The sequence below is a fragment of the Mizuhopecten yessoensis genome, unplaced genomic scaffold (genome assembly GCF_002113885.1).
Source record: "Mizuhopecten yessoensis strain PY_sf001 unplaced genomic scaffold, ASM211388v2 scaffold9639, whole genome shotgun sequence".
Taxonomy (NCBI): domain Eukaryota; kingdom Metazoa; phylum Mollusca; class Bivalvia; order Pectinida; family Pectinidae; genus Mizuhopecten; species Mizuhopecten yessoensis.
In genome coordinates this window covers 312,037-329,491 of record NW_018408148.1, presented here as the reverse complement: position 1 = coordinate 329,491, position 17,455 = coordinate 312,037, and the positions used below count along the sequence as shown (strand labels likewise).

Sequence of the window (17,455 nt, the reverse complement as noted above, 5' to 3'; positions counted from 1 at the left end):
ATCTGTTTTTCACAGAATATATTGACAACAAACTTGTTGTTTTGGATTGAAATATTTTAGAGAATGCTTAATAACATTACTAAGAATTGTTGTTGTGTATGAGGTACTGCACTACAATACTAACCGGGTTTGGCCCTCGGGACAATGGCCTTGTCAGTCTCCGCTGGCTCTCCAACGCCGATCTTGTTCTCAGCGGCAACAGCGAAGTAGTATTTACTGCCGATGTTGAGTTTCTTGGCGGTGAATTCAGTGGTGTAAGCGGTTGTTGTGCCGATCTCTACCCAGCGGTCAACACTGTCCTCACTCATGCTGATACGGTAACCAGTGACCTTTGACCCACCATCCTCTGTGGGCGGTTTCCAGCTCAAGGTCACGCGGTCAGTTTCAAGGTCGAATGTTTTCAGGTTGATAGGTGCCTTTGGCTTGCCTAAAGTATAACAGAGTTTATTTAAATTAATTTAGTTACAGATTTGATTTGATACTGAAGTACAGCTTTGTATAATAACTGTTGAAGTGGAGATTTCTGAATAAAGTTGAATTAAATGATTGGTAAAAGAAGAGGTACATTTTAATGTCATTACAAAATTTGCCAAAACGTACCGTAAACAAAAGTTAACGCCATATTAAAGTTGTTTGCTACATGTAATACATCCTTAAAGAGAAGCAGATTTCTCTGAAAATTTGACAGTTATTCCGTATGGCTATCACTGCAGTGCTATTTTTGTAGTTAAATCTTGTTGACTCAGAAATTCATAAAATTCATACTGAAAGTAAATTTACAGAATTCCATTTATGACACTATTCTTGAAAAACTTTCGAAACAAATAATTGACTTGTGTCTGTGATAAGTGTGCTCCATTTGACAGTTTGTACTTACTAAGTGGCCTCATCGGCGTGGCACTGTCGGTCGACTCAAGGGCAGGACCTTGACCTTCCATGTTGACAGCCGATACTCTGAAGAAGTAACTGGTTCCCTCGACAACGTTGTCCATGGTGAAGGTCAATTTCTGACCTGTGACCTTTCCAGCTGGCCTCCATGCGGCCCTGTTTTCCTTGACCTCTATGACGTATCCGTTGATTGGCGTGCCGCCGTCGTCAGTTGGTGGTTTCCACGACATTGAGACAGAGTCCTTTGTAATATCAGAGAACACCATTGGTCCAACTGGACGTCCAGGTAGATCTGAAATATGACCATTGTAATGTTATATGATATGACAATTTTATAAACTATTTATGATAAATTTGGTACACTGTGTACAAGCTTTTCAGTTCTGGAAATATCAGAGTTACCACCAACGCAATAGGGACAAAAGATCCAAAACATGACATCGTGATACAGTGGTAAGGAAAATATTTGCTATTTTTAACACAAAAATATGCATTTGTGAACAAAGTAACACGCTATGAAACATAATGCAGCAGTAAGTGCTGTCATGAAACTTCACACACTGAAAAAAAAGGTTTTATAATCAAAATCTAATTATCTCTATATATCAAAATTTAACTTTCTCAGTGTCACTATTGCTATATCTGAACTCACAGGCCATTGTGCCCCCCTTCTCCCTCCCACCACGGACTGACACTCACCATATTGACTCTTGGGTGTGACAGTGTCAGACTGAGTAGGTTCTGATTTTCCAACAGCGTTTTCGGCAATGACTCTGAAGACGATGTCTTTCTTCTCTTTAAGGTTCTGGGCACAGTAACTGGTTACGGTTGGCCGGACTTTGTCAACTTCAGTCCAGCGGAACTGAGTGACTTCCTTCATCTCCACGATGTAGCCAGTCAAGGGGGAGCCACCATCACTCTTACTGTGTTGCCATGACAACGTCACCGTTGTTTTGTCAATGTCGGAGAATTTGATTGGTCCAACTGGTGGAGATGGTCTCTCTGAATACGAATAATAAAGCAGCAGATTTAATTTGTTGCGCTTAACAAGATGTCTGTTTTAATGCAAGTACATATTTTGGAAATATCAAAAGCATATTGAGTGGGGCTATGTTGCTTGGAGGTTTGTACAGCTGACTTAAAAAAAAAATGTTTTGCTTTAATTGTTCATTAAGATTGAAAAGGAATTGCACATCGAAGGTTTTTCATATAAAATTACAATAATAGCAGTGTCTTTTGTAACCCTACACAACCAAATTACTGCTCTTTGATGTGCCAAAATGATAGAATTAAAACCTTTAAAATCTAACTCACCAGTCTTCTTGTGAAGAACAGTTGGGGAGTCCGTCTCCGTTGCCTCTCCGACGCCGACCTTATTCTCTGCAGCCACAGCAAACATGTATTCAACCTCTGTGTCAAGGTTACGGATGACAGCATCTGTATCATATGGTCCGACATTGTCCACTTCTCTCCATTGACCTCCATTTTCACGGAGCTTGACGCGATATCCGGTGAGCCTTGACCCGCCATCAAACTTGGGCTGTTTCCATGTGATGGTCACCTTTTCTTCGTTTACAGTCAGAGTTTTGACGTTTTGCGGTGGTCCTGGTTTCTCCAGTGGTTTCTGTGGTTTCACCCTGTCGAGCGAGTCGAGAGTGGGACCTTGACCTTCAGCATTGACCGCAGACACGCGGAACAGATATTCCTGGTCTAACGATAGTCCTTCGGCCTTGTAGGTAAGTTTGTCTGCATCAATGGTAGCGAGTTTGGACCAGGTGGTTTTCCTGGCATCGCGTGATTCGATGATGTAGCCCGTGATTGGAGTTCCTCCGTCACTCAATGGTGGTTTCCAAGACATTGTCACAGAGTCATGGGTCAGGTTGGTGTAGTCCAATGGTCCGACTGGTTTGCCAGGTTTGTCTGGATTTGGACAAATTCAATAATATCAATGTCATGGATTATGTGTAATATATTTCCATCAATCAGAATCTTTATCAAAAGGATCGAGTATATAAACTTGTAAAACTGAAAATAAAAAATCTGAAGCTAAGAAAGTAGAAAAACTTATTCCAATGTTTCTTTTTCGCTTTCTTATAAAGAACCCTTGATGTCTTTCCCTCAATTTATCAAAATATCCCTTTGTAATGCCAAAATTTGATAACTTGTCAACAACGTAGCACTTGTAACATATATACGAAAAGGATACATACCAAATGGACTCTTAGGCTCCACAATATCTGATGTGAGAGCATCTGATTTTCCGACATCATTCTCAGCAAAGATACGGAACACATATTCCTGTTGTTCCTTCAAGTTCTGTGCGCAGTACGTGAGGATATCTGGAGTAACGGTGGTAACGGGTGTCCAGCGACTTGTCTGGGTGTCACGCATTTCCACATGATACGCAGTCAAGGGGGAGCCACCGTCGTGTCTGCTTGGTTGCCATGACAACGTCACTGTTGTCTTGTTTATGTTGGAGAATTTCACTGGTCCAGCAGGTGGAGATGGTCTCTCTGAAATATTTTATAATAACTTTGTTTTATACAAGGAATATGAAATTTTTTGAAGATATTTTCTTTCACCTGCAGGAAAAATCTGACGTAGACTGTTAATTGATACTGACCCAATTATCTTATTGTAACAGAAATTAGGATTCCAACCCGGGACCTCTGGTACCACTCTTACAGTTTCCTAAATGAGCTAAAGAGAAATTCTCCCTAGCCGATTCAGTAGGAAGTGGCTAGTATTTTACCAGGGTGACATTGTTCAAAAATAAAAAATTGTATTTTTGCTTGTGAGAAAACCTTCTCAAATAATATAATTCAATTAAGAATGGTATCCTCCGTTCACTCCCTCCAATGTTTCTGCAAAGGAATATTCAGATGGAAGTATGATCCACATATAAAACAATATTCATGTCAGTTTCTTCCTTTAAAGAAAATAGCAGTTCAAACAAACTTAAAAATTCTATTTGTATTTAATTCTTTTAGAATTTTTTTCTTTCCCCTGTACTAAAATAATTCTTTTGTAAACTCATTAAAGTAGAATTTGTCTAATACAACATTTTCAGAAAATGAAATTAATTGTATTTCAAAATAAATTTATGTTTACGTTGTGTTGTTAACAAAAAAGTCACAGAAAATAAGATATTTCTCACAGATTCAATCGAAAAATAATTTTCATGGAATAAGAAAACAAAATAAAAATAATTTCAAAATTTGGAAGTAAAAAAATAATGGAAACATGTTTTTTTTTATGAAAATGGTCTCAAAACGAAATAAAATGCACATCATTAGGTAAAATATAAAAATAAACAGAAAAAAATCAATGAAGGGTTAGTATGTTTTATAAATATATATAATCATGGTATCATTTTTTAATTAACGATTGGAATGTAACATTTGTTAAAATTGAATGCAAACCTTTTTGTGTTATATTTTTAATGAAAATTGTTATTGTGTAAGTGAGTAATGCATATCTATTAGAATATAAACTTTATTTATTTTACAACAATTATGAAACAAGTTATTTCAACTTATAATAATCACTCTTGTTGGCCCGGATGTTAGTGTGAGAGGAAACCGGAGTACCCGGACAAAAGCCACATGGTTGGGCAGGTGACCCCAACCTTTTCACGTCTAATCAGGGAATCGAACCCCGGCCACCTTGGTGAAAGGCGCGTGTGCTATCCACTGCACCACCCAACCACCTTACATATCTAAGTTAACATATCAGCCATGCATATCATAGCAGCAGTTACACAAAGCCATTGTATTAATATGCGTAGCAAAACTGTAAAACTTTACTTGTATAAATATATTCAATTGAAATGTTATTATCTTGTATACTAAATGTCAAGGCTCAATTTTTCTTTCTCTTTAAATTCCAGTTGAAAATGTTAGAGTTGATGACTCTTTTTGTAAAGTTTTTAAAAAAATAGAAAAAGAATAATTTGATGATAAGTTAAAAAAAAAATGATTTGCAGAGAATGTGTTGATTCAAGTGTTTTTTGTAAAGTCAGATAGCAGGTTAATTGTTTCAGATGTACTTCGTAAAACCGCTTCAAATATCTCAAATTTAAAAAAAAAAAATCCTTTTTGTGAGATTAATTTTTCATATCAGTTTTTCAATGGGAAAACATACATTTTTTTTCTTTTTGTACTATTGCTTACAATTGATACTGTGTGTTATTTGTTACCATTATTAGTATGAAATATTAATGTTAATAATATTAAGTGTAATATTTGCCCAGTCAGTAACAATTCAATACATGTACAAATGAGGCAGCCAATATATATAGACATGAGACATAAGTACATAAGCATAAAACATGATACTATCAGAAACATATAACATTCAGACATAAATATGTAGCCATTACATGTATGCATGAGACATAAGTACACATACATAAGCATAACACATCATCAGTAGAAATATTAATGTGTATACAGGAGACATAGATGTACATAGCATAACAATGTACAAGTATGCATGGGACATAAGTACACATACATAAGCATAAAACATACAATTATGGACATGTAAGCGTGAAACATATTTACACTATTCGTGTCACCCGACTTCACAGACATCAACCAGGATTAAATAACCTACGTCATATTTATTCTCAGTTTTTGCGAGATTATGAACAAAGATTAATTATGATTAATTGGTGAAGATATTGGTGTTTGGACTAATTTCGTTCGTAATTTCCAGCAAAGAAAAATGTTCCAGTATGATTCTTTCATTCAAGCAAAATGATGTAAAGATTTCATGTACAGTTGCAGACTTCTAAGGTCAAATATAACAGGATTCCCTTTAATTCAGGTGTTGGCATAGTCAGGTTTCGTGTTCCACATAAATTCAAACACGACACAGATTTGAGTCACACTATATGATTGGAACCTCGTTAGTCTTAATATAAAATGATATCGTAGTTATTAATTTCATTTATCAAAATAATTTTGAAACTTCAGCATTCATGAGCTTCAAAATTTTTGACTTTTTAGATGTAAGTGTCTATTCCAAGAATAACAAAAATATTTGACTTCAAGAAAGTTCTCAATTTTCAAAATTAGCTTGAAGAACTTTTACTTAAACATCTCTTCTCAACTTGAAACAGTGGATAGCTCACAGAAAACCTAACTCGAGAACATTAACCGTAAAAGAAATTGTGAGATTTAAGATGAAGCTTCGAATTACTACTTTTAAATATTGTATTAACAGAATATAGATTAGCGAGGTTCCACCATAAACGTGTATGCATGAGACATATTATCTACAGTTAATAGCAAATGAGATTGATGAATTTGTACAGCTATACAGCGAACATGATTGACATATAGCATACAAGACGTAGGACCATCTTACCAAGCTTTTCTACGGCTGAAACAAACATTATGGGGACATCACAGAAGGCAGGTAACACTGCAGTTTACTGGTTAACCCAACTTTCACTTTAAATATTGAACTTTCAACTTAACACCAAATTTTCACTTAAACACCTAACTTTCATTTCTGAAATTCCCAAATTTTCTTTAACATTCAATTTTTACCAAAATATCCAGCCCCCGCTTCATACCCAACTTTCCTTTAAAATAAAGAGAAGAAATTAGTAATAATAAATAAGATTAACATATAGTTATGTCCCTTTGAATGGAAACTATTTTGGTTTTTTTAATCGACTGTTAAGTTTCCCTTAAATCAAAAGCAAAGAGATAGCAACATCAATGTACTGGGTTTATTACCATTCACGAGACATTAAACACAGAAAGCTTTGATTGCCTCGGAAACAGAAATACGAAATATCTACCGTACCTGGTTTTTTCTGTGGACAGACTGCCTTATCCGTCTCAGCAGCCTCGCCAACGCCTGCCTTGTTCTCCGCGGCAACGGAGAAATAGTACCGCTGGCCGGTTGTCAGATTTTTCACAGTGTATTCGCGATCGTATGGGTTGAGAGATGTGATGCTCTTCCACATGTCAGAGCCATCTTCGTTCAATGCAACCTTGAAGCCGGTGATCTTGGAGCCACCGTTGTCTTTGGGCTCTTCCCAAGTCAAGGTCACCTTGTCCTCAGTGATGTCACACGTTTTCAGGTTAAGCGGGACCGATGGTGGTTCTGTTGGTAACAGTACATCAGAGTTACGACATTAGCTCAAGTTAAAAAAAAATCTCTTTTTACAATTTATTTACAAGTATTCAATAACAGAGTCCTGATTATTTCTTGTGTTTTGATAGATTACAAAAGCCTAAAAAAAATCCCACAGTATTCACATCCTTTGGTTTCATTTTGTCTCATTCCACATTTTCTCTGCTCAATCAGAAATTACAATAAAAACTGACATCAGGATATGAACTATGAACTTATGTGTAATACTCACGGATTGGTTCCCTGGCCATGACCTTGTCGGGAGAGTCGAGGGCTGGTCCTTGACCTTCGTCATTGACAGCCGAGACTCTGAAGTAGTATTCATTATCCTCCATGAGGCCAGTGGCAGTGAAGATTGTCTTATCCGCAGTGACGGTGCCGGCCTTATTCCATGTGGAGCGACGTGAATCGCGCACCTCAATGACATAGCTGGTGATTGGCAGGCCTCCGTTAGACAGAGGGGGTTGCCATTCCATTGTAATGGAGTCAGCTAAGATGGTCGAGAACTCCATTGGTCCCACAGGTTTACCTGGTTTGTCTACAAATCAAAAAGGATTTTATTCAAGTATTCTACATACATGCCACTCAATGTCCAAACACACTAAAACAAATGTGTACTTTCCAGTTATCAAATCTAGGGATACACTGATGTCAGGTATTTTAAATATGAAAAAAAACACCAAATCGTTGGAAATTAAATTCACATAACAGTATCTTGCGTTAATTTGCTTTAACTCATCCAACCCTGAAGACACATTTGAACTCTTCCACTTCAAAGGTTGGACTAGTTCATTATGGAATTCAAGGGGTGAATGTGTTCAAAAGTGATAACCCCCCACTCACCGAACAGAGACTTGGGCACTGTGGCGGCATCAGCCTCTAGTTCATCTCCGGAACCGATCTTGTTCTCGGCTGTCACTCGGAACAGATACTCTGTGCCCTCCTTCAGGTCATTGACCTTCAAGTCAAGGACATCAGGTGAGACTGTGTCGACCTTCGTCCAAGATCTGAGGCCCTCGCGTTTCTCCACGATGTAACCGGTGAGAGGTGATCTTCCGTCATTCTTCGGTGGTTTCCAGTGGAGGATGGCTGTTGACTTTTCGACATCAGTCACCGTCAATGGTCCCATAGGTTTTCCAGGTGGTCCTAAGGAAAGACAAATAAATTTAACAGGGTTCATTTATTTCATTTACAAATTGGAGAAACACCACGAAAAATGTGCTTACAAGTTTTGTAACATATCAGATGATTTCAAAACATTTTGGTTTAAAAATATGGTATACATTTTATTGGTCTTTTGTTTGATGAAGGTGACAGTACATGTTATACTTATCATCAAAACAACCCATACAAACATTTCTTTTCGTTTTGCTCTATAGACTCAAAAATTTCCTCACAGCTAGGTCCTAAGTTAATTTCTTAACCTATTTGTGATTAATTTCGATGTTACAGTAGTGACATTTCAGTAGGTTTCTAATTTCTGCCCTATCTGCCCTATCTAATTAATCTTGGACAGTAAATCATTACAACACCTGTCCAAAACAAGCATGTGTCTCACCTGGAGGACGTTTGGGTACAACTGGTTTGTCGGTTTCGCAGGCTTCCCCAACACCAGCCTCGTTTTCAGCAACGATAGAAAAGTAGTACTCTGTATCCTCAGACAGGCGCGGTACCTTGGTGTCATCTTCAATGTTAGACAATGACTCAACCTTGATCCATTTTCCATGAGGGCCCTCCCTCATCTTGAGGATGTAGCCAGTGATAGGCCCGCCTCCGTTGTCAAGGGGAGGCTGCCATTGGAGGATGGCGTAGTCCTCGCCAACCTTCGTATCCCTCAGTGACCTTGGAGGTCCAGGTGGGTCTGCAGGATAGACAGGCAGTCTTAGTAAGTACGATATTATCATTTTATCATTTATGTCTACTATAATTAGAAATATTGCTTAAGACAATTCTTTCCATTTATTCTTGTAGGGAATCATTTATAAAATAACGAATTTCTACAAAAACATTTTTTTAGTACATTTTCATATTGAAACTAAAAATAAAATGCTGAACATTTGTAATGATATAAAGATTTATCATAGTTTTGAGTAAAGTGTCTACAGAGTACTCACTGATTTTACGTTTTGGCAGAGCGGTGTCTATTGCCAGCAGCCAGGGACTTTGACCTTCCTTGTTGACAGCTGTGACCCTAAACACGTACTCCGTGCCAGGCGTGAGGTCGGGAGCCGTGAATTTGGTGGTGACGCCATCTACTTCTCCAGCTCTGGTCCAGGCCATGCGACTGGTTGGACGAGACTCGATGATGTATGCTGTGAGCGGAGTACCACCATCATTTGTCGGGGGCTTCCACTCGAGGTCAGCCGAGCAATCGGTGACATTGGACACAGTCAGTGGACCCATTGGAATACTTGGTTTGTCTGTGAAAAATAATAATCTGAATGACCAACCTTTTACGTTACAACATTGTTTCATCAGTTTAGTGAAAGCTAGTACAGCCTTTTTCATGTGGATACAGATTCAAATTCAACTATTTATTTCAAATATTTGTATTGTAACTTTCCCTTGCTTTCATGTTAAGTCCACTTATAAATGACAAAATAATGAGGGAGTTGTTCCCCCTTACCATATGGATTCTTTGGTATGACAGGTTTGGCGGGACCTGCTGGTTCACCAAGTCCTGCTTTGTTCTCAGCTCGAACGCGCAGGAAGTAGCTAGTTCCTTCGTTTAACTTTGTGACCAGAACATTGAGCGCATTCTTGTCGACACGGTCAACAGTTGTCCACACTGTGCGGGATGCGTCACGTTTCTCAATCAGGTAGCCGGTGAGTGGTGTGCCACCATCATTCTCCGGTGGCTGCCAGCTGAGTGCCACAGAGTCTGTGAGAATTTCTCCTACCTCTACCTCCAAAGGTTTGGAAGGTAGACCTGACAAAGGAAACACACATGTTATAGATACAGGTCAAAACAGGAATCTAAACTTGGTGTTTAACTGTATACAGACTTCTATATATTTTAGACAGAAACTGCAACAAAATGCCTGATAGACTGCCTCTAACATTTCGCAGGCAAGACGATAGAGACTTACAGACCATAGTAAGAACACAGTCCTATTTTATCTACTATTGGACATTGTCAACAATAATCCATCAAGAAATATATTGATGACTAGAGTGATGTCCCCTTACCAATTGGCCTCTTTGGTGTGACAGTGTCAGACTCGACCCATTCTCCTTCTCCGACAGCGTTAACTGCAGAGACATGGAACTGGACAGGCGCGTCTTCCTTCAGATTATTTACGACGTAACGCTCCACTGATTCTGGGACGGTTTCCACTGGTGACCATGTCTTGCCATCGTCCTTGGAAATCAAGATATTATAGCCGGTAATTGGAGATCCGCCGTCACGTTTGGGTTGGCTCCAGTAAAGAGTAACATTGTCACCTTGGATATTGTTGACACGGAAACTGGTAGGTTTTCCTGGCGGAGCTGAAACGTAACAATTTAGGTCAAACTTTTGTTGCTAGTGTTTATAACTTCATATTGTTTGTAACACACCTTTTCATTGGGTTGTTTTAAAGTCTATCAAGTGATAGGCTAACAAAAGAGAACATTTTGACGACGTCATACATAAAATGTATTTTTTTTCCAAACAAGAAGTCAATGAACAGACTTAAATACTCATCTGCAACATATGTCTTTTGGAATTGGAAATTTTATCTTTACCGTTTATTCAGAGTGCACTTCGGTTTACTGTCTATACATTGATAGACCAAATTATTATCTATCCCAATTCTTAAACGATAAAAGGTTTCAGTAATAGCTAGTTCTTATATGCCATATTTTTTCTGTAAAAAGTACTTCTTAATGTGTTAAAAAACACATATATTATTAAAATTGTTTTATATTTTATCAAAAACAAGCTGATCAAAAGTGAAACATATTTTGATGTTTGAATTACAAACACAGTAAGATTCCTCGGCGATTTTACGGATTGATGTTGCAGACTTACTGGCTGGTTTTGCTGGTTTGAATTCATGGTCAGTTGAGAGAGGCTGGCTGCGACCAACACTATTGACCGCTGACACACGGAACAAGTAGGGCTGTCCCTCCAGCAGATTTGGAACTGGACATGAGGTGATATCTGGAGCGACCGTCTTCACGTTACTCCATGTCATACGACGAGTGTCATATTTCTCCACGACATAGCCAGTGAGCGGAGTTCCACCGTTGGATACCGGAGGTTTCCATGTCAATGTACAACCGTTGTCAGTGATGTCGGAGATTTCTAGAGGTCCGACCGGAATTGATGGTTTGTCTGTAAAGGAGTATGACATCATTTTCTTAGGTTCAGTATGAATTTCATCGTAATTACTGTATACTGGTTAAATTTGCCTGCAGTTCAATTTTCGCTTTTTTCGCCCTCGTTAATTTATCATTAAAAGGCATATAAGTAAACAGCACAATATTCATAGTAATGAAATGTGAAGGGGCAGAATTAAAACAGGGCGAATATGGATTTTACCAGCAAAGGGCTAAAGTTTGACTTGACGAAAATTTCCCGTTTTACAGTAGTTTGACAACACACTATGTATTATTTAAATTTAATGGTATTTAAATAGAAGATGTATGCCAAACACATTTTCAAAATATCATCATAGAAAAGTTGTCAGTTTAACATGTATTGAATTGTTTTTTAAAAATACCATCGAAAACCATTACATATCTGTTTTCAAAATCTTTAAACTATATTTTTTCCAAATTTTTCTGTGATGTACTACATGTATCTTACCAATCTTCCCGTCAGTTTCGATTCTTCATCAACAAAATGCTTCACAGTCATGCAGCTCGCTTGTTCAATGCAAACACTCAGATAACCTGTTCTTTTTTAAATCTTCTCATGCTTTGTTAGGTAACATAGACAATTATCATGCAATAATTTCACACGTTTCTTCTCGAAGAAAAGACAAATTACAATCAAACCTCGCCTGACTTCCCCCCTTCCATACCATTCCCTCTTCCTTTCTTTTTTAAAAATTTTAATAATACATTTCCCTCCTCATATCGGCAAACCTTTAACACCAAAATTTGATTGACAAAATGTGGCAGGATCCCAGGTTTCACTGTACTCGTACTTTCTCCTTAACCTTAATGCTTCTGGTCTTACGATTCGCAAGAAACACAATTTATGGTTCTTCAGCTTCAGTTCAATGTGTGGCAATATCAAATCCGTTTCAAACCTGTCAAAAGTGATTCGCAACAAGATGGCCGTATGAAATATTAATAATGATTACCTTTAACAGAATTCTGACATTATTTAAATAAATTCAAATCTTTCAGGAAATTTTCAATATCTTGACAGGATTGAAAGCTAATCTAAAAATGCCTGTTAATTTATCAACAAACAAATTTCAATTTCATAAAAATAACTGAATTTTATTGCCTCTCAGTAGGTTAGTTCTACTATAATTCTTTTATAAAATAAAGCAATAATCAAAATAATTCATGAATATGCAATGACATATTATTCTTGAATATTAATATGAATACATTATACTCCAATATGCAAATAAGGTAATGATTATTCATGTCTAATACACAGAACATGAATATGTAAATAATTTCTTATGCACTAGCGTTTTACTAAACATGCAACAATAAATCTATGCAAACATTTATTCAAATAAATTCTTTTCGAATATAACCTTTTACCCAAAATGTAAAATATCATATCTGTATTGCTAATTAATGAAAGAAAACACCTATATATGTATATAAATATATGCAAAATAAATATCACAATATAAAATGCATTAACTTTTGATGGAATGGGATATGTATTAGATATTCATAAATATTTACACATTTCTACTCATAATAATTATTGTTTTACAACCTACAGTTCTTTCTGATCATGATAGTGATTGATTCACAGCCGATCATAAACATGATTTTGTCCACGGTAACATTAATGAAAATCAAACAAAAATTCTAACATTACATGAAATTCAATTTGCAAGAAATTTATCATTCTTAATGAGCATGAATATGCAAATTTGTTGAGACATTGGCACAGTGTTTATAATATTTCATTAAAAATACACATTTCATTAGGGGCCATTCTACTACAGGTTCAAACCTGTAAACCTAAAATATGTAATTCCTTAAACAAATGAAATAAAGTACAATATAGATTTTTAGAAAAACAATATATATATGTTGCAAAATAAAAGTTAGTATAATCTCATTATAACAAAATTTTGGTACGGTGGTTAGGTATCAAACTTAGATATCACACACAGGGTTAAAATTAATCACATCAACACAATCACATCAACACAATCAACAAGTAACTTGACATGAAAGCACAATTACAAAAAAATAATTTTGTGACAAAAATATTTTTAATAATCTATGATAAATAACTATAGTCAAAATCAGCCATATTAAACTTAGCAGAGGAAACAGGTTTCTGGAATACAGATATACGGTAGGTCAAAATTTGTATATAGAGAAAAAGGTGCAGCTTCAAAGGGAGATAACTCAAAAAAAAGCTTATGGACAGATAATGAATAATATGTATAGAATAAGGATTTTCTTGAGTAAATATTGTTGAGATTCATTATGATTTAAAGCACATTTCTCCTTACTCTATATGACATTGGAAATAAACATCACACCCTTTCAGGAAAAGTTGAAATATAAGTCATCCTTTTCAGAAAAGGTTGAAATATACATGATAGCTCTCAAGATAGGTTGAAATACGCCATCCATTACAAGAATGGTTGAAACATAATCATACACCTAAATAGACACGTTTCCTTTCAGGAAAAGTTAAAGTGTGTTCATATACCCAAACGCTGATCAGAAACATCTAGATTTCAATAATACATTCATAAATCGCTATCTGGAACTTTCATTAAAAACATGCAAAACAGTTTTTTTGGTTTGTGGGTGAATACAGTTAGGGTTTGGGATACCTAGCCCTTTGTTCAAAGTATGGATAGGCAGCAATTTCAAAATAAAATATTTCATTTTTTCATATTTTTTTTTTTTTTTACATATTTGTTCCTTGTATAAAAATTACTATACAAGATATTAGAATATCAGTCTTTATTATGAAGCTAACTATACTTTGAACGTTTGAGCATTTTGAAACAAATCAAGCACTTCACTGCAGGCCAAATTCACGGTCAAACATTGTTAGTGTCGACACTCTTAAATAGGTCAGTCTAGATGGTGATAGATAATCGTAATCACACCTCAGCGACCACAAGTCATGCATCAAAGTCCACCTACCGAACGGACTCTTTGGAATAACCGGTTCGTCCATCTCAAAAGGACTGGACATGCCGACTTCGTTTTCGGCGAAGAATCGGAACAGGTATTCCTTGCCGACCTGGAGATCTGTTGGGGTGATTGTGAGGACAGGTGCATTTGGAATTTCCTGACGTGTCCACGTGGATCTGCCAGCTTCTCTGCGTTCCACAGTGTACGACTTGATATCTGCTCCACCGTTGTCCTTGGGCTTCTGCCAGGTCAGTGTAGCTCTGTCTACGTCCAAATCGGTGACCTGCACTGGGCCCTCTGGTGGACTTGGCACATCTGCAAAGGAAAGATTACTCACTTAATGTTATATGTATTAAAAGAAACTCAAAGACAAAACCATCTTTCTTTTTTCCCTGATAAAAAAAATCACATTCTTTCTCTGTAACATTTTCAAGAAAAATGAGATAAAATTGGTTATAAAAAAATGAATCAAATTTGTATTACAAATTCTTACCCATGATTTCAACGTCGAAGCTAGCCTTCTCTTCACCAGCCTCATTTTCAGCCTTGATGTAGTAGAGGCCGTCATCCTCACGAGTCACTTTCTTGATAACCAGGGTTGAGCCCTTATCTGTCTTGTCAAAGTTGACCCTCATAGATGTCTTAAGGGCAGCATCGTCCTTACCCCAGGTTACTGTGGGTTTGGGAAGACCCGTAATTGTCACTGGTATCTTCAAAGACGAACCCGCATGTAAAGTCAAAAGGTCACGGTATTTGTTGTCATATTCAATGGTTGGTGGAGCTGAAACAGAATAATTGAATTTGAATTTATTTTTTAGACAAAATGTTTTCAAAGGCAGTGAGTGATTGGTACAAGATCTCCTAGGCCATATCTTATCCTAAACATCAAAACTTTGGTTTAACACTCTGTTTTTCATTTGCGACTTTATTTACTGGCGACTCTGTGTTTCGATCCTTTCCTATTTTTCTTGATAATTCCTGTACATGTCCTGACACCGACCTGCGGCTAGTACCTTGCGACTGCTCCCTGTAGGCCTCGAACCAATGACCCAGTGGTGGAGGGCTAGTGATTGTAGACAGTCAGGCACCTTAAACACTTGGCCACCACAGCCCCAATTTTCAATGTACTCTTTTATATACACATTTTACTTACCCTGAATCTCCACTTGACCAGTAGTGGACACAGATCCAAGGTCGTTAGATGCCTCACAGCTGTAGCTGCCCATGTCTTTCTCGGTCACCTGACGAATAGTCAGAGAGGCGGAGAGGTCGACATAGGACATCTCTAACTTCTTACTCTCGGCCAGTTCACGCTTGTCCTTAGACCTGCAAATTGAAAAGGAAATAATAATTATTATTTATCTCTTCAATAAGATTGAATCTGTTACATCAATCAAAATCATTGTAATTTTATTTTAGCAGATATTTTTTACAAGCTTTTTATTGACCAAAATACATTGTAGTAGAATGATTGTTATAATGGTTGAAAAACAAAAATTATACAACAGTCCTTATATGCGACCACCCCATAAAGAGACCACCTGTGCTACAGCACAGATACCGCAACACCTTCCCCAGACCATTTTGTATTCCACTGGGGTTGTTGGAGTTGTGTGGGCAGGAGAAAAACACTTTCTCTGAAAATTCCATGCGTACGGTGACTTACGGGATGGAACCACGACCGACTGCGTGAAAGGCCAGAATGTTGACCACTCGACCAATCTGCCCATAAATATGTACACTCATCTCTCCAAGTCAAAATAAATATTATCATTTACATGCTGGACAACATACCATTTAAGGGTAGGCTCTGGCTTTCCTGAGATTTTGCATTCCAGTGTGGCAGTCTCTCCTACCAGATAGGTAAGATCGGGAAGTCCCTCCAGTACAGACGGTGCCTCTCCAACTGGAATAACAAACATATACAAGAATTATGATATGTCAAACAAATGTAAAGGGTAGAAAGAAATCAAAGTTGTAAATGTGAAAACCTTTCTGTCAATCATCAATCCTTCGAGATAGACATACCGATTGGTTCCTTGATAAGGACTCTGTCTGACGGACGAGAGGCAGGTCCGACACCGGCTCTGTTCTCAGCGTAGACACGGAATTCATACTCAATACCCTCGATAAGGTCTGTTGCCACAAACTTAGTATCGTCCACGCGGATGTTCTGGCTGGCCAGCATCCACTTGATGGAAGTCTCCGGGCGACACTCAACAATGTAGTTAAAGATGGCATCACCACCATCTTTGGGAGGTGGGGTCCACTTCAATGATGCAGTATTCTTTGTGACCTCAAGGACCTCAGGTTTACCGGGTGCCTCAGGTTTGTCTGTGGAGGAACAAATAAAAGTCAGGATTACAAAATATTGGAGGCTGTGGTAAGGTCATTGCAAAAATTATAATAGTATTTGGAATCCAAGATTTAAATTTCTTGGTATCAATGTCTGCAATTCCTTAAAGTTATTGGACCTGCCTTTTTATTTCCTAATTGGCTAAACAGTCCATGATAGAATGCACAATCTACATAATCTCATTAATACAGCGATATTTTCTCATCGTCAGAATTCTGATCAATAAAGTTTCATCGAATCTTAAATAAAACATTTTGTAATTAATTATTCAATTGGTTACTTACCATATGGAAGCTTGGCTTTGATTGGCCCAATTGGTTTACATGGTTTACTGAGGCCTACAACGTTTTCGGCGAACACACGGAATTCATAGTCGCTGTCCTCAATGAGGTCGGTGGCGGTGAAGACAGTGTCTGGCTCGGCTTTCTTGTTACATTTAGACCAGCGTGTAGAGTCCATGTGACGTTTTTCCACCATGTACCCAGTAACCGGGGAACCGCCATCTTTCAATGGAACGTCCCAGGTCAAGGACACAGTTTCGGGAGTGGTGTCAGTTGCCTTCAAGTTTATAGGCGAGTCGGGAACATCTGTAAAAAAAATAATTGATGACTGAAAATTAGTTTCTACAGTAAAACCTCCAAATAAATCCCTTTATTTCGTTTAACACCCTGTTACCCCAAACATATTTCAAGGCCACTTTCTCTATTTTTCATAAGGGTTCCTTCATACATTTCCTTCAATTTAGTGTGAACCTCTTTACATCACCAA

The 17,455-nt window shown here is 37.4% G+C and overlaps 1 protein-coding gene across 1 annotated transcript in view; it reads right to left on the bottom strand.

Moving 5' to 3' along the window:
• The window catches only part of LOC110458512 (titin-like), a 483,136-nt gene that overhangs the window by 199,308 nt on the left and 266,373 nt on the right, over positions 1 to 17,455 (bottom strand). Inside the window, exons 177-196 of the mRNA XM_021510245.1 lie at positions 16,972 to 17,274; positions 16,360 to 16,665; positions 16,126 to 16,237; positions 15,485 to 15,657; positions 14,825 to 15,112; positions 14,341 to 14,646; positions 11,054 to 11,359; positions 10,231 to 10,530; positions 9,668 to 9,970; positions 9,156 to 9,461; positions 8,600 to 8,902; positions 7,885 to 8,187; positions 7,274 to 7,579; positions 6,709 to 7,011; positions 6,262 to 6,276; positions 3,099 to 3,401; positions 2,203 to 2,808; positions 1,588 to 1,890; positions 878 to 1,180; positions 125 to 427 (exon numbers count right to left, since the gene is read on the bottom strand). Of these exons, the coding sequence (XP_021365920.1) occupies positions 125 to 427; positions 878 to 1,180; positions 1,588 to 1,890; positions 2,203 to 2,808; positions 3,099 to 3,401; positions 6,262 to 6,276; positions 6,709 to 7,011; positions 7,274 to 7,579; positions 7,885 to 8,187; positions 8,600 to 8,902; positions 9,156 to 9,461; positions 9,668 to 9,970; positions 10,231 to 10,530; positions 11,054 to 11,359; positions 14,341 to 14,646; positions 14,825 to 15,112; positions 15,485 to 15,657; positions 16,126 to 16,237; positions 16,360 to 16,665; positions 16,972 to 17,274 (5,751 nt within the window). The remainder of the gene's footprint in view (positions 1 to 124; positions 428 to 877; positions 1,181 to 1,587; positions 1,891 to 2,202; positions 2,809 to 3,098; positions 3,402 to 6,261; positions 6,277 to 6,708; positions 7,012 to 7,273; positions 7,580 to 7,884; positions 8,188 to 8,599; positions 8,903 to 9,155; positions 9,462 to 9,667; positions 9,971 to 10,230; positions 10,531 to 11,053; positions 11,360 to 14,340; positions 14,647 to 14,824; positions 15,113 to 15,484; positions 15,658 to 16,125; positions 16,238 to 16,359; positions 16,666 to 16,971; positions 17,275 to 17,455) is intronic.